At 39.2% G+C, this 27,276-nt stretch overlaps 1 protein-coding gene across 1 annotated transcript; it reads right to left on the reverse strand.

Annotated features, from left to right (window-relative positions):
• Positions 1-1,669: 1,669 nt before the first annotated feature.
• On the reverse strand, positions 1,670-27,268 carry LOC106547675 (sodium/hydrogen exchanger 9B2). Its single transcript, XM_014064910.2, has 12 exons — positions 26,777-27,268; positions 22,811-22,917; positions 19,908-20,076; positions 18,417-18,587; positions 16,712-16,854; positions 12,765-12,892; positions 11,151-11,326; positions 10,347-10,453; positions 9,096-9,245; positions 7,947-8,055; positions 7,668-7,804; positions 1,670-4,036 (listed from the first exon to the last, which is right to left on the reverse strand). Exons 2-12 carry the CDS (start codon positions 22,901-22,903, stop codon positions 3,800-3,802), a joined length of 1,620 nt encoding a protein of 539 aa, XP_013920385.2. The 5' UTR covers positions 22,904-22,917; positions 26,777-27,268; the 3' UTR covers positions 1,670-3,799.
• Positions 27,269-27,276: the final 8 nt, after the last annotated feature.

Below are 27,276 nucleotides of genomic sequence, written 5' to 3' on the forward strand. Positions count from 1 at the left end.
CTTCAGAAATAGCATGTGGTGGACTGGATTTGGACTCATCTCGCTAAACAGCCTCGGGGCTCGTTTGGCCTGGGCTTCGCACGTTACACGAAATTAGCCTTTATAGTATCCTGAACCATGGCACGCGATTTTTGAACTTTTGAAATTGGCTTCTAAATCCCCCTCCAGGGCTCTGCCTCTCGGAGTGTCGGTTACCAAAGGCGAGGATAGCGCCACTGACCCGTTCAACGTCCACGAGCCACTATAGGGCAGAAAACCGCGGTTAAACTGAGGAAGCCGCTCGTTAAGGCTGGTCCGCAGCCGGGGAAAGGTGAGAGGGCGCAGGGACGGCCGAGGAGTACAAGCTCCACTTCCCGGCCCGCCGCTCTCCAAACCAGAGAGAATGTGAGAGAAAATAACGGTTCTGAAATAACGGTCGTGCCTGCCTGCCAGCCGCCGAAGGGCATCAGGTTCAACGGCGCTGCTGCGTTGCTCAGCGAGGGTGAGGGGAAGGGAGGGGAGGGAGGGTCCGTAATTGCCCTGCAGGAAGAATTGCCCCGCTTTGCTTTCCTCTGTATTTCCGCGCAAGGAAATCCTTGGAGGCGATCCTGAGCTCACCCGCCCCCCTCTGGGGACCCAGAGGGCTGAAATAGTTGCAAGGATACAGGTACAAGGGAGAGAGAAATGTAAGTAAAATACATTAAATATAAGCTGGGGACAGCCAAAAAAGCCAATGCAGTCCTAAATTGCATTAACAGTGGGATACAATCAAGATCAAGGGAGGTACTAATACTTCCCTCTAAAGCCTTAGTAAGACCACACCTAGAGTACTGCATCCAGTTTTGGTCACACTATAAAAAAGACAGTTGGACCTCTAGAAAGAGTGCAGAGGAGAGCAACCAGGATGATTACGGAAATGGGGGCTAAAATGTATGAATAACAGTTGCAGGAACTGAACATGGCTAGTCTAGTGAAGACAAGGACCAGGAGTGATAATGATAGAGGCACAATATTTGAGGGGCTGCCACAAGAGAGGAAGGGGTCAAGCTATTTTCCAAAGCACCCGAAGGCCACACAAGGAATAATGGATGCAAACTGAACAAGGAAAGATTCAACCTGGAAATAAGGAGGAATTTTCTGACAGCAAGAGCAATCAACCAATGGAACAGCGTGCCTTTGGAAGTTGTGGGAGCTTCATCACTGGAGGCTTTCAAGAAGAGACTAGACGACCATCTGTCAAAAATGGTGTAGGGTCTGCTTGGGCAGGGGGTTGGACTAGATGACCTACAAGGTCCCTTCCAACATTATACCTGTATCAATAAGTGAATATTGCAGTCACTTCAAACATTGTACTCAGAAGGGGCTTATCGGTGATTTGCAGATCGAAAAGTATCAAATGGGCCCCAGCAGTCCTAGGTCCTCTCCCCTTCCTTCATGAATTATTTGGAGAATGGGAGGGGTGCGTTTTGATTTCTGGATGATATAAAATGAAGTGGTGGGGTGGTGCATGCTGACAATGTTTCTCAATCTTAGGGACTTTAAAATGCATGGGCTTGCAGCTGCCACATATCTGAAGTTCGCACATCTTAAAAGTCTCTGAAGTTGAGACAGGTCTCTAGAAAACAAAATCCAAAATTATCTTGACAGGTTGGTGAAATGGGGTGGAAGTTACACCATACAAATTAAGAGAGACAAGTACAAAGATGTTTATTTTGGAAACACAATACATAGATCGATGCTTAATAACTACTTGTGAAAAAATCTTGGGGTCAAAGAACTGGATCAATACTAGTATATTTCTCAAAACATAGAAAGTATTGTTTTATTTCACTGCACTTTGGTCAGTTCTCATCTGTACTATTATAATATTCTATCCAAGCCTGTGCAGCATAGTAATTTTGAGAAGTAAAAGCCAGTTCAGAGAAGGGGAGTAGAGAATGCACCCTGTGAAGAAGCTTAACCTTGAGAAAAGATGAGCTATATAATAGAAATATATGAAAAGATAAATGTGGAGATTCTCAGTCATCTAGGTCTCAAAGGTGCTTTTTCAAAAGGCAACTGGACTTTTTTTCTTTTTCTTTGAAGAACAACAAAATGTTTCCTTTCTCACCCAAGAAACTTCATCAGTTGTGATGGAAGGATAGGTACTGACAGTTGAGACTGCATGGTAGGAGATGGATTAAGGCACATTTGGATATTGATTCAATAAAATCATATTTTATTTTATATTAATTATTTTAAATTTGTATAGCCTATTTCAATATGTATATTCTGGGCAATGTAAAACAGTGCAGGACATAAAAAGGAACATATAAAATATTAGTACCCTCCCCCCCAGTTGTCAGAAACAGTTGGATCCATAAATCAGACAGACACAAAACAGAATAATCCACTAGGTTGTCCTCTGAAATCCACTTGAATTCATCCAGGTCCTGAAGAATATCAGTTGAAAAAATTCAGTATTCATATGGAATCCTTGGTTGTCTATGAATCTGAAGAGGAAGTAAACTGATCATAGCAGATGATAGGTATCATTGTCCATTGTCCTCCATTTCCAGTTTTGTCTTATTCGCTCCAAGTATAATAGGTGTTTGCTATGGTCTATTGACACAGATTATTTCTGGCAGGCCCAAAGTTACCCTAAATTCATGCAACACACTGAGCCTCTTTTCCAGGGAATAAAGATTAAAGTCTTCTCAAACATTCAATCTTGGGATGGCCCAACATTATCTCTAAGATGACATCCAGATATTCATGGAGGGCTCTCTATAATACCCTTTAAGACATTCTTTTCCAGTCATAACAGCCTCTTCATCACTGCAAAAGGGTCTTGTACATCATAGCAACCCCTTCTTCTCAACCTCAAGATGCTATAGCTGTTGCATAACTGGCAGGGCAAATTTGCAACAGGGCTACATCCTCATTTTCCCCCATTCATGTTTCAGTAACTTACATCAAATCACCACATTCATCTACCAGATGTTGTAAAATGAACGTGGTCTTATTTTGTACCAAGTAGTAACTGGAGGCCAGTATGCCCAGCAGTTCATCCACCTGATCTGGAATATCTGGTTTAGAAGAGATCCATACAAATATATGGGTCTCCCTTTTCCTGTAGTAGTCAAGCTGGTGCTTCCTGCAATACCTATCTCTACCTGTCATAATCCACAGTGGGTCCCCATCACAACATTCTTTTCCTCTATTGATCTGGCCATTATCTCATTCAACCTGCATACCACAAACATAAGTTATCTCTTAAGGACACTTCTAGCCTGTCATCCGCTCTTTACACATCTAACACTCCAATTCTCTACAAAACTATTTGTATAAAATTTACTTTAACTATACTAATTCACTCTTCCCAACCTATCCCTCAGAGAAGACTTCAGGCTACCAGAGTCTTTCAGAGAAAATTTCAGGTTATATCTCAGTCCTAACAATTTTCCCACCACAAGAGGAAGGAGTAGAAGTCTTTATCAGAATCCCTAGTTCTTACCCAGGAAGTGCATCTAAAAGGTTTCTGTTAATCCTCAACAGCTTCATTTATTATTCAGTACTTTAAATATACTCTAATTCAGCAGCCACTAATCTTTTCACCTAATAAACTGTTAACCACTAAAAGAAAAGCTACCAGCCACTAATAGCTAACATGGGCTCTAAACAGCTCCAACCGATGTCATCTTAAAAATATGAACATATATCTGGAAGATCTGCAGTGTATCTCATAGGCCTTTAAACTTCTGTATGTTACTTGTGGTATGTTACATGATTCATAAGCAGTCTCAATTCAGGTGATCTGTGGGCTGCATGTCATCTCTCCCTATGCTGGCCCACGTATTTCTACTTCTTCTCTTTCTTCATATATATGACTTTCTCTGTTGGTATCAGAAGTTTTGTGGAGAAGTAGGGGCCCTGCCAGTCCAATTATTAGAGCTCCAATTGGAGCTGTGATTAAGATTGCCAGGAAAGCAACTGTCAAAATATCCATTCCATATTTCTGTGATTGTTCATTTCCCTGCTCCCGTGCTGTATCTAAGGCAACTGAGCCAATTGCAGCCTGTCGAGAGAAAATGAAGAATAGATAACACATCAAAAACATTTAAAAAATACAGCACAAAAGCTTGTTTCATCAAACACAGTATACTGTGATGGCGAACCTATGGCACGCGTACCACTGGTGGCACGCGGAGCCATTTGTCAGTGCACGGAAAGCGTTGCCCTGTTAGCTGGCCAGCGCACATGTGTGCGCTGGCTAGCTGATTTCGGCCTTTTTTTTAGGGCATTTTTCGATCTCTGGAAGCTTCCTTGAAGGCAAAAACCAGTCCTACCGATAAACCAGAAGTCACCATTCCCGAACTTCCGGGTTCCCTATAGGTCTGTTTATTGCCCTCCGGAGGCTTCAGGGAAGCTCCTGAGGCCTTCGAAGGGCGTCCTGGGGGGGGGGCTGTTTTTGCCCTCCCCAGGCTCCTAGAAAGTCTCTGGAGCCTGGGGAGGGTGAAAAAACCATGCCAAAAGCAAGGGGGGAGGTTGTCACGTGCATAGCATTATGGGTGTGGCACACCTGTGCATGACCCCTCTGCGCTCCCTCCGCTTTTGGCACTGGATCCAAAAAAGCTAACTAGTGGATAAGAAGCCCTTCCTGCTGTTGTTCCCCAACAGCTATTGATAGCTCCTAGATATTAAGACTACAACTATTAAGAGACCAGTTCTCACTGAATATGCATTGCTCCTTTCAAAAGCATCTAAATTGGTATCCATTTAATAAAATGGATTTTATGACTTATTTTAAGTGATTACATGAAATTCAAAGTATTTACACTTAGGCAAGAAAAAATAATTTTAACAGGTACAGATTAGATGAAACCTGGCTCAATAGCAGTGACTGTGAGAGAGAACTTGGAGTCCTAGATTTAAGTCAACAGTCACTTAAATATGAGCCAGCAGTGTGCGACAGCAGTCAAAAAAGCCAACACAATCTTAGGTTGCATTAACAGAGGGATAAAATTAAGATCACGTGAAATATTAGTACCACTTTATAAAGCCTTAGTCAGACCACATTTAGAATACTGCATCCAGTTTTGGTACCATATTATAAAAAAGTTGTAGAGATTCTGGAAAGAGTGTAGAAAAGAGCAACAAAGCTGATTAGGGGACTGGAAGCGAAAATATATGAAGATCGGAATTGGGTTTGTCTACTGTAGTGAAAAGAAGGACTATCGGTGACATGATAGCAGTGTTGCAATAATTGAGGGGCTGCCACAATGGAGAGAGGTTCAACCTATTTTTCAAAGCATCAAAAAGCAAGACAAGAAACAATCAAGGAGAGAAACAACCTAGAACTAAGGAGAAATTTCCTAACAGGAACAATTAACCAGTGGAACGCCTTGCCTTCAGAAGTTGTGGGTGCTCCATCGTCTGGAATGGTATAGGGTCTCCTGATTGTGCAGGGGGTTTGACTGGAAGATCTCCAAGGTCCCTTCCAACTGTTATTCTGTTATTTACTGTTGCTTTGGAAGAGGACTACATTGTAAGTTACTGTTTTGGTTGGGATTAGCTCTTCCTTCATATAATATTTTCAAATTTTGATTTACTGTAGTCAGTAAGAATTTGAGTGCTATATTTGATGAGTATAGTAGCAAATCTAGGATTATATTTATAGTAAAGCAATGGTTTAGAATATGTTTCTTTAAGAGCCTTACTAAGGGCCTTATTAACCACTGTTCATATTTTTGAAGTTCAACTGGATTGGACTTTCCTGCCTCAGGTTAAGATAGAGAATGGTAATAGTAGAGGATAAGTGTGAAGGCCAGTTTCTTTCTTGTCAGCCTACTCTCTTTCTCTCACTTATACACACAAGCAAAATTTGTTTGCAGTGACTTAACATTCATAATGACAACCCTTAAAACATCATAGAGTTACAAAGAGCCTTTACCTTAGGTTGAGGATGATGAAGTTCACAATCCAAAGTCAGTCTTGAACTTGGCTACAGTTACAATATCAGACAAATAGTCTCTTATTGCTTCTGGAAAATCTTATATCTAAATAGCAATAGCAACAGCACTGCTTCACAGTGCTTTACAGCCCTCTCTAAGCGGTATACAGGGTCACATTGCCCCCAACAATCTGGGTCCTCATTTTACCGACCTCAGAAGGATGGAAGGCTGAGTCAACCTTGAGCTGGTGAGAATCAAACTGAAGCAGAAGTAGGCTGCAGTACTGCATTCCAACCACTGTGTCACCACGGAAGATCTAGCCTTGTGATCATCTCAACAGTGCTAGGGTTTCATACACTTTTCTAATCTAGGTGGATCATCTCACTACATTTAGGGAGATGTTTATGATGCTGTAGTATAACTGTTGCATTAGTACTATCGAAAACTGTGTTCCTAAGGGGAAATTTGAAAATGGGATTGCAAATTCTGACTACGAATGATTTGGCTTGCATTGAAATAAAAGATAAAATGCTTGTAACAACATTACCCATTTCATAGCTCTGGATAAAAGATGGGGAGCTTTTATTGGACAACAAAGTGGTGTGGCTGTACTATTATTATTAATCCTTATTATCTTCTTTACTTCCCCCTTATTATTGGTATAATGATCATGATGTTTCCAGGTAGTTCACAACTTACAACAGTTTGTTCAGTGACCATTTGAAGTTACAACAGCACTGCAAAAAGTGACTTAATGATCATTTTTCACACTTATGACCGTTGCAGTATCTCCATAATCATATGATTTACATTTGGATGCTTGGCAACTGACTCATATTTATGACAGTTGCAGTGTCCCAGGGTCATGTGATCACCTTCTGCAGCCTTCTGACAAGCAAAGTCAATGGGGAAGCCTGATTCACTTAACAACCATATTAATAACAACTACAGTGATTCACTTAACAAATATGGTAAGAAAAGTCATAAAATGAGGCAACACTCCCTTGACAAATGTTTCACTTAGCTACAAAAATTTTGGTCTTAGGTTGTAAGTCGAGGACTACCTGTATTTGCATGTACACTGAATGCTTCCATACTGGGAAAAGCTTCCTTATGTGGCTAATCACACTTGGCCAAATAAAGTATTCAACTTAACCCAATTCCATTCTGTTCCATTCAACTTTTTAACAGATTAAGAGAATTGGAAGGACCTTGTAGGTCATCTAGTCCAACCTCCCATCCAAGCAGGAGACCCTACACCATTTCTGACAGATGGAAGTCCAGTCTCTTCTTGAAAGTTTCTAGTGATGAAGCTCCCACAACTTCTGAAGGCAACTTCTGTTCCATTGTCAGAAAATTTCTCCTTATTTCCAGGTTGAATCTTGATCAGTTTCCATCCATTATTCTTTGTCTGGCCTTCAGGTGCCTTGGAAAATAGCTTGACCGCTTTCCTCTCTGTGGCAGCCCCTCAAATATTGATAGACTGCTATCATGTCTCCCTTGACCCTTCTCTTCACTAGACTAGCCATGCCCAGTTCTTGTAACTGTTCATCGTATGTTTTGGCCTCCAGTCCCCTAATCATCTTGGTTGATCTTCTCTGCACTTTCTAGAGTCTCCACATCTTTTTTATAGTGTGGTGACCAAAACAAGATGCAGTACTCTAGGTGTGGTCTTACTAACTTCTTGGGAGGATCGGTGTATTCAAATAATTTTATTTCCAGAAGACAGAAATCTGCCATAAAAATACAGTATACCTGCACAGTAGCTTTGGGAATCCAAGCCAATGCAATAAATATTCTCTCTTTCAGCTCAAAACCAGCACAAAAGACCAATACAAATGTTGCTGTAACTCGGGCTATCAATCCAACAGCCAGTATGGCAATGCAAAATCCTGCAACAAAGAAATAGATTTGATTATTTCTGGTATTAAGAAAAGAATCCTTTCAACACCTAAATGGCATAATTTTCCTTCTGATAACGAACCCCTCCAAAGACAATATGCATAAATGCCAACTTGTTAGTGGAAGACTTACCAACTGTTTGAGGATCAAGAGATGCGACAGATATTTCAGCGCCAATCAAACCAAAAAGAAAAGGTTGGAAAATCTCCCATGCAACCTTAATAATTTTTTCTACCTCTTTCTGCAAAAAAAGCAATGCATTTTGTTGCACAGTATTGTACATTCACGCAGAACATATATAACACATACTTCATTATTTTCATATTATTAAATAAGATTTTCAAAAAATTAAGTGATCCAATCAAATGTGCCATGTTCTTGCTCTCATCTTAGGAAGAGTGATTCTATCATTATAAAGATGACATCACATCTTTCAAATATTAAGATATTAAGGACTGTTCTAATAATTTAATAGGAGCTTTGAAATTATAAATATTCCTCCTTTTAGGGGGAATACCCTCACCACAAACACAATTTAAGGCAATACCATCTTTTAGTTATTTTTATAGCATACTATAGAAGTAAAAAGATGGTAGTTCTTTTCCATCCTTTTCTCACCTAATCCCGTTCACTTTTATTCATAATACCATAATAACGCATTTCCCTGAAAATAAGAAAGGGTCTTATTATCTTTTGATCCTCCCAAAAAGCACTTGGCCTTATTTTTGGGGAGGTCTTATTATTTTTGAGGTGCAAGAGGCAGCAAGTGTGGTCACTTCATGGTCGCTGCTGTGTTGCAATGTTTTCAGGGAGAGCTTATTTTCGGGGGAGGGCTTATTTTAGCACATGCGCTCAAAAGCCCAATTAGGCTTATTATCCGGGAGGTCTTATTTTCAGGAAACAAGGTATTCAGTAGAGACATACACTAGCTTCATAATTTTTTTCCAGAACATTTGCTTTGGTTGAATGGAGATAAAAAATAATCTACTAAGTTAAGAATCATTGTATACTGTGATGCAATATTAGCACCATTTCCTCTTTTTTTTTAAATCAAAAACTGAATGTCACTGCTTATGTCAGGAGGATACATTTAAAGGAAGAAGATGGCAGAGTCAAAGAAACCCTCAAATCTGTAGAATTTTTTTTTAAATACCCATAAATCATAGAATGGAACCAAAGTTGAAGTATTTTTTACACTTTCAACTTGCCCAGAATATTTTATAAACTCTCATATTATGGAATCAAGGTGACTTTTTGGTTACATGATAATTAAATACTTACTTTTTCATCAGACCATGATAAACCAGCCAGAAATGCCAAGACAATTGTGCACAGTCCTCCAGATCCAGGGAACTCAAAATACATACTGCTAAAAATTGCAAACACTGATAAGCCTATAATAAAGAATGCTCTCTTCCATACAAGATATGTCTAGGGAAAGAAATTGGAGAAAGCAAGAGACATGATTCATAAATGTCAATCCAAACTTGACAAGAAACTTTGAAAAGAATACAATATTTTGGAATTGTATGGTCATGTAATACTTGGGAAATTTTGTAGACCTTGTCTAATATATAAAGTTAAGTAGGGTTACCTCTGGATAGGGAAGTGGTTGGGAAAAAAATGTTGAATTAAAACAACAGCAAACTACTTTCAGAATGCTGCAAAGAAACTGTATAGGTCCTCAGTTCAGTTCAAGCAATCTTTACTTTTTCTTTAAAATTAATATACTAGAAATCTGTTGTACTTGCTTCAAAAAGAAATTGCTTCAAAAAGAAAAACTAATTTGAAACTCATACAAATACAGGTAGCCCTCAACGTACAACCATAATTGAGTCCAAAATTGTCCCAAAAGCAAGACAGTTAATGAGTCGTGACCCATGGCCTTTTTGCCCCTAGTTGTTAAGTGAATCAGGCAGATTTTAAGCGAATCTGTTTTCCCCCATTGACTTGGCTTGCCAGAAGCTTCCTAAGAAGGGCAAATGACAATCCCAGAATCTTGGGATGCTGCAACCATCGTAAATCCATGCCAGTTGCCAAACATCCAAAGTTTGATTGTGTGACCATGGGAATGCTGCAACAGCTGTAAGTTTAAAAACTGGTCATAAGTCACTATAGAGCCATTGTAGCTTTGAACAATCACTAAACGAATGGTTGCAAGTTGAGGACCTACCTCTATAACACCTCTCTTCTATTTATTGAAGCAGCCCAATTTTTTCCAGGTGTCTGAATCTGTAAAAAGATACCACTGTTTTAAAGAGTTAACTCTGTAGTGTGATTTTCTTCAAACATTTGAACAAAGATCAACAACTTCAATGAATAGTGAAGTGATGTTGTGCTGTTATTTGCACAAGGTCCAAAGCACTCTTCTGATCAAAGCATTTGCAACTCTGCCAGATACATTATTATTATACCTATTATTCCAGCTAAAGTGTGACAGGGAGTTGGTTTTAAATGTGTTGTTCCTTCTCATGCTTCAACAGACAGCAGACTGCTACATTTCAAAAGTACTGCTACATTTTCTCTTCTTACCTGATCCTTGCTTGGAAAGTAACGAATAAAAATTCCCAAAAGTCCACCAGCTGCTATACCCACTGCAACTTCTAATATACCTCGAAAGACATTTGCAAGGGTGGAGCCTGTTTTGGCAAAGCAGAAAAAGAGGATTCAAATGGATTGTTGGATAATCCCGCAGCTAACATTTATAAGCATGGCTGGCATCCCCCTTATGTGAGCAGTGAGCGAGCGCCTGCACACGCTCTTCATTTGCACAAGCGGCGGGCATGCATGCCCACCACTCGCGCAAGTGGAGCTATGTGCATGTGCATGCTTGTCCGCCACTTGAGTGGAACCATCCTCTCTCTCCCCCCTACACCGGTCCGCAAAGCCACAAAGGTTGGGAAACTCTATTCTAGACAATTCAGAGGCCTCGAGTGTTACCAAAATGGCATGGTGTATTATAACATGCTTATTATAGATTCACAATTATTGCATTATGCCTTTCAACGGCAATAGCTGTCAATAAGAACTTGGTAACGCAATTTGTAATACAAACCATTTCTTCATTGAAAGCTTGATCTCTACTAGGCAGTGAAGTATATGTGGAACATAGTAAAGAAATGTGCACTAAGGTCTCAGGTTCATCCTGACCACAGGTACAATTTTCCCATTTTATGAATTTTATTGTGTGACAAATAAAGATTTTGGCATAAAATCAGCATGAAAGGTTTTTTTTATATATATATACAAAGGATATTGCTTGTTTTGGAAAAACTAGCATTATGACAAAAAAGACAGGTGGCTTGGATGTGACTTATCAATAGAATAGACAGGTACCTGAAGCAAATGCTATCCCTAAGCAGGTGTTGAAGCCTGTGATAGCCAGAATGTCATCAAAACTTCCTGCAGCCATTAGTAAAGTTGGGACACCTTTGTCAACACCATATCCCCCTGCTTGTAAAACCAACATTGAGGGGACTACAACTGCAGGAGACACAGCACCTAAGACAAACCTGAACACACAAATCAACTTTTAGTTACATCAATTTGTAGTTATCTCTTCCACTTTTCACAGTCAGAGTAGGATTTGCAATTTACAAGAAAAAAAGAAAACTGAAGAACTGTGTTGTGAGTTGAAAAAACACAGTATAAAAGTACTAATTTTATTTATGAAAGTGTATATGGTTGCCCAACTCACCTTCCAGTGACTCCAGGCAAGTTACAAGGATAAAATCCCAACACATAAACAATACAAACAGCAAGAACCCCTACCCTCCTGACAAAAATTAAACGAACCATGCTATTCTGGATCCCCAGGCCAGTTGGCAGAACTATATGTTCAGGGCCTTGGGAAAGAGTGCCAAGGTGGGGACCAATCTTATCTCTGCAAGGATGTTCCACAGGAAGGGAGCCATCACAGAGAAAGCCCTTCCTGCTGCCATCAGATGGCTCTCCTTAGGAAGTATTCCCTGCCACCCTGCTCTAATGGGTTGGGTAGATCTGATCCCAAGCCATTTAGGTCTTTGAAGGTGACAACTAGCACATGGACTTGGATCTGGAACCAAATCGGTAGCCAATGCAGCTCCCGCAAGGGAAATGATGCATCTGCAAGTGTAGGCCTGCACAAAACCACGTGGGCTCCTGCATTTTTAACCAAATGAAACTTTCAGATAGTTTTCAAGGCCACTCCATGCAGAAACTATTGCAATAGTCAAGATGGAAGGTAAGAACTGTTTTATGTTAAGAATATAGACTGATTCCTTGAAGCACCTTGGATTGACATAATATAGCACTGTAGATCATAACTGTTTATTCTGGTTTAATGTATGAGCCCAGCTATTGGATTTTGTAAACCAAAGTAGTTGTTGATTATTTGTAATCTACCTTTGATCCAGGACCTTAAAGTGCTATACATAACAATCCATTCTTCTATTTTCCCACAGAAAAATAGCTCTGTGAGATAAATTGAGTTGAAAGATGACTACCCAGAGTGCTTTTGGGGCTGAGAATGAACTAGAAGCTGAATCTTTCTGATTCTAATCTAAGCACTTCAAGGTTAAACTACACTAGTTTGTGGTTCCGCATGTTACGTGAACCATCCAGTCATGGTTATTAAGAAATTGTTGCTAAATATACATCATAGCGAGATGTTTTTAAAGACTTCTGAAGAGGATTAAAATTTTCCTTTGAATTAATGATGATTTAACATAGGTTTTCTCTCTCACTAAATATGCAACTTCGCAAATTCCAGATCTATTTATGGATCAGGGCTTCAAATTCTACTCTAATCCTCTGCGGTATGACAAGAACATATGTTTTACAGCATAATCAAACTAAATCAGATGTGACACCTGCACTGTACCCATGGCTTCATGGAATAGGAAAGACAGTTTCGGCCCATAAAAGGAAAGAAAAACAAAATGCAATTTTTGAGTTGGAAGAGGAACTTACCCAAGCATAAATCCCCATTGCCATGGCAGGTGCATGAGAAAATGAGATATGACTGCCGCTGTACATGCTTCTATTAGGCAGGGTCCCAAGCTTAATCTAAAGCAGACAGCCTTTAGTTTTTTCAGCGCCTGCAAGATAAATGCATTTGCAAGTCAGTGGAATTGATTTTTAAATGTTTTGAAGACCACGGAAGAAAACCTTATGTAGGGCCTATGAGATTTGCTCTATTTGGCAATTACCCAGGACTTGCTCCAGCAGGTTTTATGAGACAGTTTTTGATTGTTCTGGTTATCTGAATAGTCTCTTAAGGACTACGTTTTAATAATTTCTTTTCTGCTGTGTATGTCTGTTGGTTATTTGTTACTTTAAATTATGTACACTGCACTGGGGCACATATCTAATGGAGGGCGTATAATTGAATTACTCAAATAAGAAGCAATGAAGATAGATTAGATTAGATTAGATTTATTACATTTATATGCCGCCCTTTTCCCCAAAGGGGACTCAGGGCGGCTCACAATTCAGTCAGGGAAGGGAGTACAGACAGGGGGATAAAAGACGGACATAACAGTACAAAAATTTAAAAGGCACACAACAACCATACCATTCAAGAAGGGGGGCAAAGCTCTTTAGCCCCAGGCCTGTCGGAACAGCCAGGTTTTAAGGGCTTTGCGGAAGGCCTGGAGGGTTCGAATCTCCACGGGGAGCTCGTTCCAGAGGGTCGGAGCAGCCACAGAGAAGGCCCTCCTCCGGGTAGTCGGCAGTCGGCATTGGCCGGCGGATGGAATTCAGAGGAGGCCTAATCTGTGGAATCTAATTGATCTATTGGAGGTAATTGGCAGATAGAAAAAGGGTGCATGGAACTAAGGATCTAGAGACCAGAAACCTTGGGATCAGCATCTATGTTTCCTCTTGGTCAAGCTGTGTTAAGGTATTGCGATCAATATATTACATTTTATTTTATTTATTATTTTATTTTATTATTAATGTATGCCTTGGAGTCACTCCTGACCTCTGGAGATTTAATGGCTAAATCCCTGAAGTTTTCCTGGCAAGATTTCAGAAGTGGTTTGTCATTGCATCCTTCTTGGGGATAAAATGAAGTGACTCTCCTAAGATCACCCAGCTTGCTTCGTGCCTAAAGCAAAACTAGAACAGTTTCTATCCTGATGCCTTAACCACTGCACCAAACTGGCTCTACACAGTGATGGGGATGCCATAAAAAAATCTGGGTATCTACTAGGTGGCCACAAATAAACACAGGGATCCCAACTGGTTTTTTCCCATCTGTATATGAAATCCCTACCTAGTGAGCATGCTGCTTTATAAAAGGTGGTAGAACTCAGGATTTTCTCTTATGTGCTCAATTTGCAATGCTTTTGCTTTTGCAAAAAGCAGGAACAGGTAAACTGTAGTACTACAGACATAGCTGAACTACAGTTTTCATCTTCCTTCACCATTGCAAATGCTGGCTCAGGCTGCTAAGAACTATAATATTTAGCATGCCACAGTAATGTATTTGCATAATGCATTAAGTAAAATCTGGCATATGGTCTTAATCAGGAAAAAGGACCCCAACATTTTACATTTATTCTAGTTCCAATCTTTTTGGCCAGAAAAGAAAAGGTCAGTACAGATTAATTGGCCTAATTGACATGAGGAGCCTAGATTAAGATGCATTAATTGAAAATTTGGTTACAGGTTATAGTTAGGGCCTCTACAGCTGGATCCATGGTCTAGATTCAGATAATATACTACATGAGTTTATCAATAAAGTGACATAGTATATTGCACAGCCTTAGTATTGTGGCAATACTGAACCTTAAAAAGGCGAAGGTATGCTCCTACTTGTTTGCATGACTAACAGATGGAGTTTCGAAGAAAATGCTTGAGCTTTAGATCCACTACATTGCTAAAGTTCTAAAATAGATTACTTATCACTGACTGAAGGAAATCAATTTTAATTTATAAATTTATAAAACTGAGATATGAGCCAAATATAGTGGAGTTAAATATAGTGTTATGAGCTAAATATAGTAGAGGTTGCCACAGTTCAGGGTTCAGATAATGTTACTAATCTCAGTGAAAAGCAGAAGTTTCTGATTTTTCACACTCATCTAGGAAAAGAAGAAATGGTAGGAATATCTAATCATCAAACTAATCATGTTTCATTACTGTAAATCAAACCTTGTGTGTCCTCTGAATGAAATTAAAAATTTCTATGTGAATAGGGATTAGAAATAGACTAAATTCAGTTAAAAGCAAAACTGATCATTACCCTGAATATCAATACATATGACCAAACAGTTTTGATATTTCTGGCTGATCTCAGAAAGTAAGTAATGTTGGACAAATCCCAGAACATAACAGATAGCTACTCTATCAGAAGAGGATAATAGCAATCTGTTGCCAAGAAACCCACATGGATGTGTCAGGTGTCAAGATCCACTGAAAGGAAACCTAATTTTGTTTTCTTTACAAAGTTTTTCCAAGACCTCACATTTTAGGTCAAAATTCCCAAATAAACCTTTTATAAGAGAAACAGTTCACTTCTTGCACTTAAGGATAATATCCCTGCTCTAGAAGAGGCATTATAGTTCTCAACCCACTGATAAACAGGGTCAGGATTGATACAGTATTCTTCTTATGCATGTCCTGGGACTACATACACTGGGCTTGAAATTCTGGAAATCATACCTGACATTTCAGGAAAACACTACATGGGGAATATTGAGGCATTTATGTTCTCCTTGCAGTTAAATGTTCTCCACAAAATATTCCTTCCACATTTAAAGGGAAAAAAAAATACCAAATGTCACAAAGAAAGTTTGGTTGGAAGGAGCATTTGGCCATTGCACTAGAGGAAAAGTGGTTCCAAACTAATCTGAGCTGAGGACATGGGTCACACCTTATATGAATATCTCATTAGTTAAATCACCATGTGTGTCATATAACTCCAATTGGTAGAGTTGTAAATTATAATTTCCAGTTATCTGAATGTGGACTTGGTAGCTAAAATGTATGTGAATTTTTGGGAGAATTTGAATTGCATTGAGTAGGAAACCAGGCAAAAGAGGGTAGAGCCTTATCAAATATACATAAGAGAACCTAGGACTTTTAGTATTGGGTGAGGCTTTCTAAAGAAAGAGGGTGTATTTTGTTTCTTAAAACAATTTTAAGGCAATTTGAGACCTGGCATCATTGTTTTCATTGGGAACCAAGCCAGTGGGTGTTTACCATATTTTTCGGAGTATAAGACGCACTGGAGTATAAGATGCATTAAGATTATGAATAGGCAAATTAGAAAAAAATTTGCACTCTGCAGACCTCCCAAAAAAGGCCCATTTTTTGTGAAAACGAGCCCGTTTTTTGTCAAAAAAGGGCATGCATAGCCTTTAGAAGGCTTGTGGAGTGCTCCTAGGGGCTGGAGGTGGGGTGGGGTGCAAAAACAAGCAAAAACAGCCTGTTTTTGTCAAAAAATTGCATGCATAGCCTTTAGGAAGCTTATAGAGTGCTGCTGGGGGGGGGGGGAACGAGCAAAAAACCCAGCCCATTTTTCACTTATTTTTGCCCTCCATAGCCCCTAGGAGCAGCCTCCTAAAGGCTATGCACAGTCATTTTGGTGAAGGAGGCGGGGTTTTGGGAGGCCAAAAATGCTGTATTCAGTGTATAAGATGCACCCAGATTTTCACCCCCTTTTTTGAGGGAAAAAGGTGCGCCTTATACTCTGAAAATACAGTATGTTACGAGAGGACTACAGAGATTTTGAAAAATGCAATTTAGGGATGCTCTATGCCTTAAATTATTTTGCAGCTTGAGCCACTTTTGTTTCTCAATAAGCCAGGGTTAACCAAATGGTGACCTGGTTCAATAAATGAATCAGAATTTAGTCACAACTTTATCACCTAGCTATGCATTTGTTAAGCAAGGACGCTTTGATACTCCACCTTTGGATCAAGGCCAAGGCCAGCCCGGGCCAAGATGATCGCGAGAGCAATACTTCTAAGGATGGCTCCCCATTTCACATTGATCAGGACTATGTCAGTGACCCATGGGATATTTCTTAGAAGAAATCCAACAAGCAACATTCCTAAACAGGAGGCAAAAGGTGCATTTTATTAATTGACACAATTGGCAGTTCCAAAGTCTGAAACGTTTGCTCTGAAGTCCAGAGCCTTCAAAGATATTTTCCTGTACACTGCTTGAACCAAACATTTAAGAACAGTTGTCCTGTGATCATACAGTCAAAGAGTCATACTCCTGCAACCTTATAAAGAGTCCCATTTCTTGATCTATGAACGGCATAGAAAATGCTTTCCTCCTGAATAAATATGTACAAATTTGCATTCCACCAAATTTCTTTCATAAATTTAACAATTCCATATGGCTAATTAGATGAAAAGATACTGAGCATTAAACCATGTTTGTCTGATCTAGACTCTGTGCTACACAATAATTGGTTTGTACTACATATTATGTAAAACTAGCCATTGAGACTTTATAAAATATAAGTTTATGCACTATGGTTAAATAAGTTATTATTTAGCATGATGTGGGACATCATCCACATTCTGAGAGGTAGCAAATGTGCTAAATCTAATCATGATAAGCCAAAATATAGTTGTATTATTCAGAAAACTATGGTTAGCAGCATGCATTTGCATGTTGTGTGAACATACATTTCTTTGATGATTAGAGCCTAATCATCAAAAATTATAAATCAATCACACAGAGTTGTAATCTCAAAATTTTTAAGCTGCTGTCACAGGATAGACTGAATGATGATGACTGCATTCACACAACAGGCTAAACTAGAATAGCACACCACCCACTAAGCTGCTCTTAGGGGGTTTGTTTTGAATTGTTTTTGGTGTATGTCTAATTCACATGCAAACATGTGTTTAGCTTATGGGTCATTATTTTGTTATTTTATTTATTTCTGGGTTACAGTTAGGGTTAAAACACCAAATGGGATTCAAAAACTTTTGAAAAGTGAAGTACTTGCTGCATTGTAAGTTGAACCACCCCCAGGCCCAGAACGAAATGAAATCAGACAAAGGAATAATTAAAAACACAAATTAATTTAAATAATTTGCAAGCTGCATGCCCATGATGGCTCCCCACAGAAATTTGTTAGGGGAACGGGCACAGATTGAAGCTGTAAACTGAAAAAATATATTAGTTGATAACCTTTAAAGAGTATAATCAATAATCAAATTATTTAAAGATCAGGATGAATACTTATTTTAGTAATTGAAACATTTTTGTAAATTGAGCTGTTGCTTTTTAATTTGTACTACAAAGATTTATCATTTTAAAGTCCACTTATAATTATTTATTTTAAATTCCCTATTATAGGAGTTATTCCAATTAATTTCATCCCAAAACACAAAATCAAACAGCAACCAAAAACCACCCATTCCTTTGGATAATGATATGGGCAGTGTATAAATTTAATGAATACATAAAAAATAAATAAAAACAAGTACTTTCTCAGTAATTAAAATATCTTCACCAAATAATATTGCATTTTGCAATAAATTATAGCTTAATGGTATAAATTTGTACTATATGGCAATTTCACAATGGATTCTTTATTTCAACAACCAATCTAAATGTGAAAAGAGACAGCCTGTCTAAAAACATACTTACCCAAAAGAGGAGGGAGGGGAGGCAGACCAGGAAATTTAATTAATCCCATAATTTTACCACCAATTACAGCAAAAAAATAGAGGACTAAAAATCCAAAGAGGCTCCCACCAGGAAGACTTTCGTTGGTTGTAATAGACCAGATCACAGCCCAGATCAATGCTACTGCTACCACTGGAAGAAGAAAAAAGTGTAAACTATGTAAACATATTGAAAACATTGCTCAGAATTTATATTAATGTGTAAAGGATGATTATTTATTTTTAATTATTTATTGCTAAACTGCATGTAGATTATGATTTATAAACAAAAAATTGGAAAAAGCAAACTTGCGCTTCTAAAACCAATCTAATTTTGCTAAATGTTCCCTTTTGTGGTTATAATCTGCACAATCCAGTAAGTTGGAGAAATTGGAGCATAGAGTAAATGTAACTTTTATCAAATTGTAATTTTCAAAGTGGCAAAAGTAATTAAATGTATGACTGAGGAGTAATTGTGTTAATCATCCATTATTTCTTCATCATAAAATTAAAAGTATTGCCCTTGGCCAAGGCATCCATGGGAAGGGAGTCAAAAGATCATGATGTGACCATGTGACACACACAAAAAGAAGGCAGGGCTTCATGGGTGAAGATTTTTTAACACTCTACCCTGACACTCTTGCCTTGGTCTAGAATACCCAGTGCATGTCTACCCAAGCAAATGAATCAGAATATGTAATACAGAAGATTGGGGAAAGATGATGATGACTGCTATATGTATTGAATATATTAAGGGGGGTGGGTAAAGGCTGCAGTATATCTAGCAATGACACAAAGGGTGTGGAACGATAATGTGAAATAAGAGATATGATTTTGCAAGCTTTGCTTTGGGAAAGGTTGACAATTAATCCCAGCTTTCACCCCCTTGCTTTAATAGTATTGTGCTAATTTTAGAGTTCACAGAACCAATATGTTATAAAACTCCATCCTCAAATTGCAAGAATATATGCTGTTGATTTTCATTAGTCAGATTATCAACCTTTGCAGAATAGTTGGGCAGAGGCAGGGAGCTGCAAAAATGGAACTCCAAGACTAGTTGGACTCAGTAGCCTAAATAACCCCTTCTACTCAGACTCAAGAGAGTCCGACTTATTAGAGACTATTTTCATCGCCCAAGGAACCAGCATTGTGAATAATCAATACTTTCCTATAGGGTAGAATTTGCAATTTCACTAGTCACTCATTAACTTATGAGTAAGTCAAACAGCTAATAGGAAGATAAGGCTGACAAGAAGTGGGTGTGGAAGAAAGGGACTGGAATGATATATTCTATTACTCCTACAATTTTCTGCATGCACACCCAGCATGAATGGTAAGAAGGCCGAAGGGCAAGTCACATTTTCTTCAGAGCAACTTTCCCATGCTGACTATTCTAGAACAGATTAAAATACATCAAATAAATATGCTCTACAGAAAACGGGGACTTTTTTCCTTCATTCCCCCGCCCCCTCACCGTTTGTTGCTATTCTGGCAAGGATGCCTTGAGGAGGACAAGCACATATTCGTCTTCCTGAAGTTTTTAACTCAGCCAGAGGTCCCTGAGTGTGTTCCTCACATCTGTTCAATGGAGCTGTTTCTTTTGTTTGTACAATGCCACTGGTGGCTCCGGAATCTAAAACATCCTGAGGAGAAATCAAGAAATAATATTAGTAACAACCATCTGTCCTAATTTCTTTTCAATTTTCAAAAGTTATGAACTCAGTGAGATTTAATTCTAAGTAAAATTTTGTCTGATGGGTATCAATCTGGAGGAAATTGTTCCATAATTTAATTCTAATAATGGCACCAAATTGAGCAAGAGTAGTTTAACAGTTGAATTATGTCCGGACAAGAACAGCGGTTGATAAATATGCTGGTTTATGAAGTCTGAGGTTCTTTATGATTTAGTTCTAATTGTTTTTAGATACATTAATCTGACTTATGCTTACTTCTGTTCTATGCCCATATGACAGATAAAATAAGCTGTAATCCAATTTCTTTGAAGAGTGATAGTAGAAGAAAGTTTTGTGGTTTATAACTGCAATTTAAGAGTTTGTCTTGATACTATTTACCCCTGCTTAAAAACATGGAACAGGATTGGGTTTATCACTAATCTGTTTCACAGCTAGCTTCAGGAAATACAGTGTTATTGTTGTACTATTTTTGATGTTGAAGTTTAACATGAAGATCACTTTGCCTCTTTCCATTCAAGATAGAGGTAGGTAACCCACAAGCTGTGAATTTCCCAATTTCAGGATGGATATACAATTCAGGAGCCTGGCAGCTCATGCTTTTGATGCTTGCAAAGTCTTGTAGTCACATAATTGTAATTTGCAACGTTCTCAGGTGGCTTCTGATAATCAAAGTCCATTGGGGAAGCCAGCTTTGTTTAACACTTGAGTCATTTAATAATCATAGGATTCATTTAAATGTGTGATTTGCTTAATGTCAGTGGTAAAAATGGCCATAACATCATTTAATGACCACATCACTTAGCAACAGAAATTCTAGTACCAATTGTGGTTGTAAGTTGAGGACTGTGTGTATTAAACTGCTACAATAGCAATAGCACTTAGACTTATATGCCATCCACAGTGCTTTTCAGCCCTCTATAAACAAGTTTACAGAGTCAGCACATCTGACTCTCAGTCTGGATCCTCATTTTACCAACTTCAGAAGGATGGAAGGCTGAGTCTTGCTTGAACCGAGCAGAATCGAATTGCCAAACTGCTGGCAATTGGCAGTAGAGCAGAATTAGCCTGCAGTACTGCATTCTAACCACCGCGCCAGAGGTGGGTTCCTACCTATTTGGTTGGGTTCGGCCGAATAGGTAGTAACTCCTGCGGACACGTAACTGTACCGGTTCTATCCTTGGCAGTACCATCTTGATTTTCTGTTCTGCACATGCGCAGAGCAATCTTCATTGAAAAAATGTAATTTTTATTCCATTTTTAATGTGCGCCTGCGCAGATTGTTTTAAGTGCGAATGCGCACTTCGGGCGCCAAACTGGTAGTAATGGTGGCTGGAATCCACCCCTGCACTACACCACCACAGCTCATAGTGTATATATTACCCTGGAGTAACTCATAACTCAAAAATAAACCAATCACTAACAGTACATAGTCTAACCTCGTAGAAGTGAGACAGATGGGAATAATAGGGTTCCGTAGCAGACTGGGAAGTTGAAAAAGCATCCTGGAGAATGGCAATCTTTCATCACTAGAACCATCTGTCCCAAGGTCTCCAACCTTGGCAACTTTAAGACTTGTGGACGTCAACTCCAGAATTCTGGGAGCTTTGCTGGCTGAGTAATTCTGGGAGTTGTAGTCCACAAGCCTTAAAGTTGCCAAGGTTGGAGACGCCTGATCTAGTGAATATTCCATTTCAGGAATGATTCACAAGAAGCATCTAGCAAGCCCACAAATAGAGCATCAAGTCTCTTCTCCCACTGTCAGTTCCATGAGTCTAGTATGTTAACAGGCAGCAGCCAATAATTAAAGCTGCTTTTAAGGACTTCTAAACTAGCAGCCAATAACATGTCCAGAAGCAGTACATTCTAAAAGTTGATTATACGTACATTGTATAGAAAAGCATCTATTTTAAATCCTCTGCTAGGCATTTTCATAGAGTAGTCTCTAGACTAATGTTATAGGATATGGAGTACTTCTTTCTCTCAACCATGCACACTTTTACGCCCCTTAGTCATATCTTCTTGTGCCATTTCTCGGAGCTAAACAGTCCCAATCACTGCATCCTATCCTCACAGGGAAGTCGTTCAAACCCCTCATGTCCTAGATTATCTTTTCCCCATCTTCCCAACGAGATATGGTGACTAGAATATCGTACTGTACACCCTTTTCTAGATGTAACAACTCCATAGAGTTATATGAGGCCATTATGTTATCAGAACTAGGTTAGGGTCAATCTTTTCTAATGATCCAAAGCATTAAATTTGCCTCCTTTAAAAGCGCTACATATTTCTTTCCACCTCCCAAGAAACTATACAGAAGTGTTCATGGAGTTACAGAGATCAAGCTCAACTCTTCTTTTCTACAAAGAAATTTTTTTTTACAAAAAAATAATAAAACAACAATACATTGGGTTGGTCACTGTAGATTAAATTGGGTGGGGAATTTAGTGGCTTAGAAAACTACAACTCTACTTAGCATAATCCGTAGTGAGGGATGGTGAGAGTTGTAGTTCATAAATTCCCACAATAGTTCCATATTTTAGAATGTTCTACTGGATTTCAAGTCCAATATTTATGGAAGATTCACCAGACTGGGGAAGATTGTTAGGGTATATGAAAGTAACTAAATCACATACAGTGTTGTAAAATAACAACAACAATAACAACAACAGCAATTAAAAAATACCTGAGCCGCTTCATGCATGGGAATTACATTATTGCTAGCATTTTCGGATAGTGTTGTTGGTTTCCAACTCCCTGATACTGGGTCTTCTGCCATTTTGATCAACCTAACTGTAAAGCAAATAAAGCAAAAAAAAAAAAAGTTTAAAAAAGATAGCATCTCCAGCAATGAAGTAACATTCATAGATACATGATCATCATTACAACGTCTAGTGAGGGCCTACATATGTGATGTGGTCAACATAAATCAAAAGACTATTTTTGATTGTTATGATCTCTGAAATAATACTTTTAAATGGCTTCCAATATAAAATTCATCTAAGCATTTTATCTTCCTTTCCCTCTTTCTTACATTCCTCACATACATGCATTATATGTGCACATGTACGTTGGTCGTCAGAATATATTTGTAAGTTAATTTCTCTTCCCAGTTTTCTACAACTGCTCCTGCCACGTGCAGAGATAACACAAATTATTTTGAGGAGTGAACCACTGATTGGGGAAATAAATGACTGAGGATGCAAAGAATGTGAGCAATTGCACTTACCTTGGGTAGACCTCTATCAAAACTCTTCCTAAGGCCAATTCTAAAGATTAACCTGTTGATGATAGTAGATGAGGCTTATTTCAACTGATTTGGTATTTTTCGCTGGGGTTACTTCTGGGTCAGCTTATACTGAATCACTAGTCACATGAATGCATTCTTGATGAAGATGCTAGAACTGGGTGCAAAAATGGTCACAAGCCCAATGACTGTGTAGTGAATCTGTCCATATGATCAAGCTGACTAACACCGATTTGTGCATGGATTCTGGAAAATGTTCAGACTAGATTTGTTCTAGCTGATTAAAATAATGTTAAATCCTTTCCATATAGGAGCGTGAGACCCCCAAAATACAATTATGTACATTTACAACTTGAAACTCAATTACTTTCATTAGCAGTTTCTTTACCAGTTTTGATTTTAAAAAAATAATAATAGTACAAAGAAGTTTTTTCCAAATGCCAATTTAGCTACTAACATTATTGCCACCTTTACTAATGCTTGGTAGAAGCAATGATATGTCTAAGCCTAGAATTGTTCCTTTTATGTGTACATTGGAGGAAAAAATCTTTTCATCTCATCATAAAGAACAAGGTGGTTTTGTTAGTTGGACTGATAATGACGTTTGCTTTACCACGTCAAGTGCTGAAACAGGTGTAAAAGCATACAATCAAGCGAGCATTAGTGGCTATTCTGCTTTGTGTAGCATGCAAAATCAAAAGAACATTTCCTTTTCAAGGCTCGTGTCAGGGAGAAATGGCTAAACCTAATTTCCTGAAAAGCATGCCTGTTTGGTACATATTTGTGCTAATTACAACTAATGTAAAATGTAGTACATGGGTTTCTAAAAAAATATAATAATATGAAGAGACAGGCAATGGAAGGCAAATAAAGCTTTTGCAAATATCCACCAGCTTGTTCATCTGCAGCCAGGAAGCTTCAGTGAAGACTTCTACAAAGGCAGATGGGTTCAGTTTTTGCTTTTAGTGTAACAGGCGTGACATGAAACTTGTAGTTCAAAGCTAAACTCCAGAGCTGATTGACATGGAGAGAATGATACAGAGGTGACATCCAATAGCAGAATGGAATTGTAACAATGTAATGGATTGGAAAGTTGGCTTGTGGTATTAAATAATATAAAGATCTGCTAGCTAAAATTTACTTCTAGGGATATTTTTGTTATCAATTAAAGTTTAGAACAAAGTATCTTCAACTCAGCAGATTTCCATAGTTTAAGCACTTGAATTGTTTGCTTAATTGTGTCTCAACACGGTGCAGTTGTTTAAAATTGTGTATCATAGGGATTTTAAAATAAGGTGTTCCAAAAATGAAGAAATGGATTATATTTTGCAAATATTACTTGGGAGAACACAGAATCCAATAAAGGAGAATATGTATAGCTCGGGTTGAAATGAGGGGTCCTTGGTGCTCTCTGAGCTTGCTTGTTTTCTTGCAGATAACATGATGATGATGATGATGTCTGCAAGAAAACAAGCAAGCTCAGAGAGCACCAAGGACCCCTCAAGACAGGATCCTTTACCATTATGGATTAACCAAGAACAAATTATATTGTAATGATACATACACACATATACAATACACACACATACACAGAATATATACAATATATAATTTTAAAAGGTGTAGCTGTCTTCCTAACTTTTTTAAACTTTTTTTTTGACTCACTTAAGGATACTCTTTTGATCCTAGTTGTAGGAAAGTCAGGATCAGATATACAATGTTCTAGCAATTGTATGGGTACATGTGTACCTGTGTATGATTAAGTGTAACTGTATGTGTGTGTGAACATTTTGGAATTCCTAGCCATGATGCCAACGTTTGTATTATGTCTTAGTGCAAGCTGTGGCCACAGGTGTGGATGTGATTTGTGTTGACCAATCCCTGCAATTTTTTTTTGCTATTTTCCTGTCTTTGTGCCCACCTTCTCCTCTCTCCTCCCCATGTAGACATCTATGCAAGGAATGAAGTTTAGTGCTTAGAGCCTCATTTGAATTCAAACTTTGCTTCCAAATTCAATCATATTTAGAAAGGAAGCTTGACACGGTGGTTCCACCACAAATGCGCGAATGACAAAAGCGCGCCTGACTAAACCGCGGTGACAAAACCGCGGTGACAAAACCACGCCGACGAATGAGCGCTGAACCGCGCCGACAGAAGCACGCTGTAACCCTAACCCTAAACCAAACCCTAAACCTAACCCTAACCCTAACCCTAACCCTAACCCTAAACCTTACCTTAACTTAAATCGTGCTTCTGTCGGCGCGGTTTTGTCGGCGCGCTGTTGTCGGCGCGCTTTTGACATCGTGGTTTTAGCGCCGCGGTTTTGTTGGCGCGCTTTTGACGTTCACGCATTTGTCGGGTCACGGACACGGTCCCTATCAGCACTGGCATAACATTAAACACTCTTGAACACGACTCACTTCTAGGGAACAGTGTAAAAATCATCTACCTTCATTTAATTTGTCATTATGTGCATCTAATGAAGACCTGTAGGAATGGGCTAGAGAGTACCTACTAGAAGTTTATTATTTTCCCTCAAACTACAAGCATTTGTGTCAGTGCTATTCCTAATATACTTCAAAGTTCCTTTTCTAAAGTGTGAGTTCTTTATTAGTGTCAAGACACAGAAACAAAAGTTTATAATTAAAAATATTAACCAGATAGCTACCGGCAAGCTGAATAAATGATGCCTGGCAGAGTGGAAGAAGGAAGCTGATTCTTCTGGCAAGTTAAGACAAGAAATATATACAGTAAGAGCTAACAAGTTACGATACAGGCAGTCCTCGACTTACAACCATTCGTAGTGGCCGTTGGAAGTTACAGTAACACTTGAAAAAAGTGACATGACCATTTTTCACATGTACATCCATTGCAGCATCCCCCATGGTTCTGTAATCAAAATTCAAACAATTGGCAACCTGTTCATACTTATGACTGTGTCCCAGGTCATGTGATCACCTTTTGCAGCCTTCTGAGGAAAGTCAATGGGGAAGCCAGATTCACTTAGCAACCATGTTACTAACTTAACAACTGCAGTGATTCGCTTAACAGCTGAGCAAGAAAGGTTGTCAAATCGGGCGAAACTCCCTTAACAACTGCCTCGCTTAAGCACCAGAAATGTTGGGCTCAATTGAGTTGGTCAGTCGAGGGCTACCTGTAATCTAGGCACTCTTAAGAAGGCACATCTGAAGTCTTGGACGGTGGGAAGTGACCAAATACGTCTTCCCACTCGCGGGACGGGCGAGAGGAGTGGGCGCGTCTCCAACACCTTGCTCTCCATCTCGGTGCTACAGATCGATTCACGAGCAAGGATGGAAACAGCGGGGTAAGGAGTTCAGTGATGCACCAATGCGAATGTATCCGCCCAGTCCGGATAGCAAGAAAAGCGCTGAGATTAAAACCTACCTAGTCCAAAGCAGATCCCGGAGAGCGACTGATCCTCTGTAGGAAACCTTCAGAGATTACAACGGAAGCGGGTGCCCTGGCTATCCCACTTTGTCGAGAGTAGATCAACCGTCCCGACTGTCAACCTATTCAAGCCGGGCGGGTGAAAAACGCAGCCGCAGGTTGCAGCTTTAAGTACTCGGCGCCGCTGCCTCCCAACTAACCCTTCGCCTGGTTTCCGCGGTCCGAGGTCGAGGCGCCGATATTAATAACGCTCCCCTCCCTTTCTGTGTGGCAAAGGGAGGAGGAGCGGCTGGGAAGAGCCTCTCTGCTGGCGAGGAAAACATTAGCTGTACGAGCCATGGCGGCAACTCCGCGTCAAGAAGGAGATCTTCCCTCACCCGGGATCAAGGAGATCCGCCCATCCTCCCGGAGGATCCAAAAATGAGAGACTCCCGGCGGACGGTGTCATTTTAGACCACGTGGTTTCGGGGGCGCCAGCCAGCGGGTTGCTCCACCGG

Source organism: Thamnophis sirtalis, unplaced genomic scaffold, assembly GCF_051295495.1.
Source record: "Thamnophis sirtalis isolate CommonGarterSnake01/CBP01778 unplaced genomic scaffold, rThaSir2_p1.2 scaffold_10, whole genome shotgun sequence".
Taxonomy (NCBI): Eukaryota; Metazoa; Chordata; class Lepidosauria; order Squamata; family Natricidae; genus Thamnophis; species Thamnophis sirtalis.

Excerpts from the sequence above, each read along its gene's own strand:
- LOC106547675 (XM_014064910.2), bottom strand. The coding sequence starts at position 22,903 with ATGGCAGAAGACCCAGTATCAGGGAGTTGGAAACCAACAACACTATCC. Across the intron at positions 16,855-18,416 it reads TCCCCTCCCTCCTCTTTTGG|GAATGTTGCTTGTTGGATTT; the intron begins GTAAGTATGTTT and ends CCTCCTGTTTAG. Across the intron at positions 9,246-10,346 it reads ACTTTCCAAGCAAGGATCAG|ACATATCTTGTATGGAAGAG; the intron begins GTAAGAAGAGAA and ends TTCTTTCCCTAG.